The sequence below is a fragment of the Lactuca sativa genome, chromosome 5 (assembly GCF_002870075.4).
Source record: "Lactuca sativa cultivar Salinas chromosome 5, Lsat_Salinas_v11, whole genome shotgun sequence".
Classification (NCBI taxonomy): Eukaryota; Viridiplantae; Streptophyta; class Magnoliopsida; order Asterales; family Asteraceae; genus Lactuca; species Lactuca sativa.
In genome coordinates this window covers 365,132,596-365,135,961 of record NC_056627.2, presented here as the reverse complement: position 1 = coordinate 365,135,961, position 3,366 = coordinate 365,132,596, and the positions used below count along the sequence as shown (strand labels likewise).

The 3,366-nt window shown below is 33.2% G+C and overlaps 1 protein-coding gene across 1 annotated transcript; it reads left to right on the top strand.

Moving 5' to 3' along the window:
- Positions 1-739: 739 nt before the first annotated feature.
- Positions 740-2,673, top strand: LOC122198187 (uncharacterized). The gene is made up of 2 exons (XM_042902338.1): positions 740-1,354; positions 1,512-2,673. Exons 1-2 carry the CDS (start codon positions 987-989, stop codon positions 1,636-1,638), a joined length of 495 nt encoding a protein of 164 aa, XP_042758272.1. The 5' UTR covers positions 740-986; the 3' UTR covers positions 1,639-2,673.
- The last annotated feature ends 693 nt before the right edge of the window (positions 2,674-3,366 follow it).

Genomic DNA, 3,366 nt, shown 5'->3' with positions numbered 1-3,366 from the left:
ATTTCTTCCAACAGCAAGGGACCAACATAATAGAAGTTTTTGGATGTCTAATTTGTCACCAGTAAAATCAAAGTTAGTTTCTTAACATGGATCGCAAATAAGGACTTTGAGAGGACTGTATAAAGGAGTTTTCTTTGATTTACAATCAATAAATACTTTATATATAAAAGTAATGAATACATGTTTTGTTATTTAATAGTTACGTGTAAGGTTCTTTACAATGAAAAATGTACTTGAAGTTAGATTTTGTGAGTAATCTTTTGAATAGTTATAAATATCCATACACTTTTTATCTCTATTATTTTCCTTTTAAATTGTATCTTTGACGGTTACTTTTAAAAAATATACTTTTGTCTTACTTTCGGTATAATAAAATATACATATCCTCAACAAGAAGACAATTAATTGCCTATAAGAATTATTGAAATCAATGCAATATATTGAATTCTTCCAAGGAATTTTTACACCAAAACATTAATTTTTTTTTAATTATATTGACCAACTGAAGATCCAATACTACATGACTTGAATTTTTTTTTTTTTTTCCAAAATCCTATAAATTTCTAGTATATATATATATATATATATATATATATATATATATATATATATATATATATATATATATATATATATGTATATATATATATATATATATATATATATATATATATATATATATATATATATATATATATATATATATATATATATATATAAGGGTAATAAATTACAACCCCGGAAAAATAGAGGTATAAATGTTCAATATACATAAATACAAGGTGGAAATCTCAACATAAACATAACGTCAGCATTGGGCCCACAAAAGCCTATAAATAGTAACACATCCCACTTTTTCCGAACCTTTTCGCGCCTCCTCACGACTCTTGCACGACCCACGGCCCGATTCAACTCCGTACATAAACCCTAGTCGGTTCAAAAAAAAATTAATCCTCAATCGTTTTCGTTGATTTCTCTCGCAAAAAATGCCGATTAAGCGTTCTCGCACTTCAAGATCCTGTGCGCATTTGGAAAATGAAGATACCGGTGCTAATGTTCAGATACGGCAGGCGGAGCAGTCGTCTTCCGCCGCTGGAGCTCGGAATAAGATGGCAAGAACATCAATGTCAGAGGATGAAGTAGCGAATCCACCAAATCAGCTGCGAGAAGTGGCTTTTACAGTTGAATCACTGCCACCGTCACCTCAACGTCAACCACCGCCACTTCAGACCCAGCTCACGGAGGGAGGCGTATTTTCACTACACATAAATCCGAGGCTTCCACCGGCATTACTCGATGTATGTAACTTTTGTAAGAGAAGGATTGGACCAGAGGAAGATCGGTACATGAACGGGTAAATTTCATCATGAATATTTCATCCCACCTAATTTTCTTTTACAATTAATCGATTAGACTAGTTGATGTTACTCATCACTTGAAGGATTTTGAAAGTCTAATATTTCTGTCTCGTGATTATGAATCTGAATTCGTTTCATTGCTGCAAGGTACAGAGGATTGGAAGCATACTGTTCTCCTGCATGTCGTGCAAAATTCAACAACTTGATGATAGCAGCAGGGAAACGATCTCCTGATGAAGAACCTTCTATGAATCGCCTTCAATGGAATAAGAAGAAGTGAAAGATTATATGAATATGTATATACATAAATTAAACAATTAAGTAGAGTAAGGTTCTATGAATATAAGATAATAATTAAAGAATACCGCAAGAAAATGGTTCTTTTGATCGACTTTAAAATGTTTCTATTTGCAAATGTTGTTTTTTCTTTTTTTAAATTTGAAATGGTTATTAAATTATTTTATTTTTATATTTTTATATTTATTTTAATACGGCATTCATAACTATTTAATAGGAAGGGGCCTACCTAACCCCGAACCACCCCTTGTGACGACAAAACTCTATGTTATACCTTCCTTCATTTTTCGCCACTATATGTCATATTTGTGTCAAAACTCTATGTTATACCCCAACCCCGAACCACCCCTTACTAATTATTCAAACCATTTTATACCTACTTTTCACTTTTTGTACAAGTCATTGTAGCAAGATGTACACCAGGGAAGAAGGGAAGGGTAGAGGGAGAGAAAAGAGACAACTCACAAAAGAGAAAGGGAAGATGAGAAAGAAAGAGAGAAAATGATGTCAACATCACATCGAAGGGAGAGGAGCGTGGCGGCGACCCTAGGCGGCACAATATTCCCATCGGCCATGTCAGTACCTCGTTCCCCGTCAAGAAGAGTATAACACATAGCCTAAATTGCAACACCATCCCCATCCCCTCCCTTCGTTTTCTCCAACAAGAAGTACCACTGCGTTGTCAATGAAAACTCAAGCAAAATCAAACAAAAATTACACCATAACTTTAAACAAAAAATTAAAAAAAAAATCAAGAAACTTCAAAGAACAACTAAACCATTTTTAACACAAATTTAGTTATGAACTTTTGTATAATCTATATTCCCTCTCTAAAGATTCATATTGGTTTTGGCTCTAAACTTTTATACAAGCTCTAAACTCTCTTAAAAAGATGCCTATTGGCTCTGGTTGTGGCTATGAATTCAGTATCATGGTTACTTGAATTAGGTCAAAAGTGATTAAAGAATAAAGCGGTAATGTATATAATTATTAAAGAATCTAAGAATTTTGGCAAGATCTGAGGGTGATTAACCTGTGGAGAGGACTTATGATCGAAAACTTGATTTATCTGTTTGTGATGATCTGGATTTAATAACGGAGAATCAAAGTATCAAAACTCTTCCATTTCTAGAAGGGAAGAAGAAATCAGTGCTTTGGCTTCAAAATTTTATCTATGTACCAAAATAGTAGTGAACTTCAACTTCATAACCAAAATAATGGTGAAGCAGAGAATAAAATTTCTCCAATTTTAGATTGGAGCCTCGTTTCTTCTTCTGAGCAACATATTTAGATCCCTAATTTAGATATGGGAGAGGGGTTCGAAGGGAAGGGAGGTGCCAGCTGGAGGTGGCAGGCAGTGTGTTGCTATATATAGAGGAGAGAAAATGTAAGAGATACAAAGGCACATGGGTCCACTAGATGAAAGGGCGGTTGTATGGGCTTAATTATTAATAAATAATAAAATAAAAGGTATAAAAGATATATAAAACGAGCAAATTTGTCATTTAGAGTTTAAAAAGGATCAAAATCATAACCAACCTTGTCAAAATGACGAAATTTGCAAGTTGAAAGCTTTGGACGCAATCTAAAGAATATCGAAAATCACTAGAGGTATCTGGTAGTTATTCTCTGATAATTATATATTATTAGCTAAAAGGACAATATTCTGGTCTCCCAATATCACTCGATGACCTTTCTTTTGAAATATCAG

Excerpts from the sequence above, each read along its gene's own strand:
- LOC122198187 (XM_042902338.1), top strand. The coding sequence starts at position 987 with ATGCCGATTAAGCGTTCTCGCACTTCAAGATCCTGTGCGCATTTGGAA. Across the intron at positions 1,355-1,511 it reads GAAGATCGGTACATGAACGG|AGGATTGGAAGCATACTGTT; the intron begins GTAAATTTCATC and ends TGCAAGGTACAG.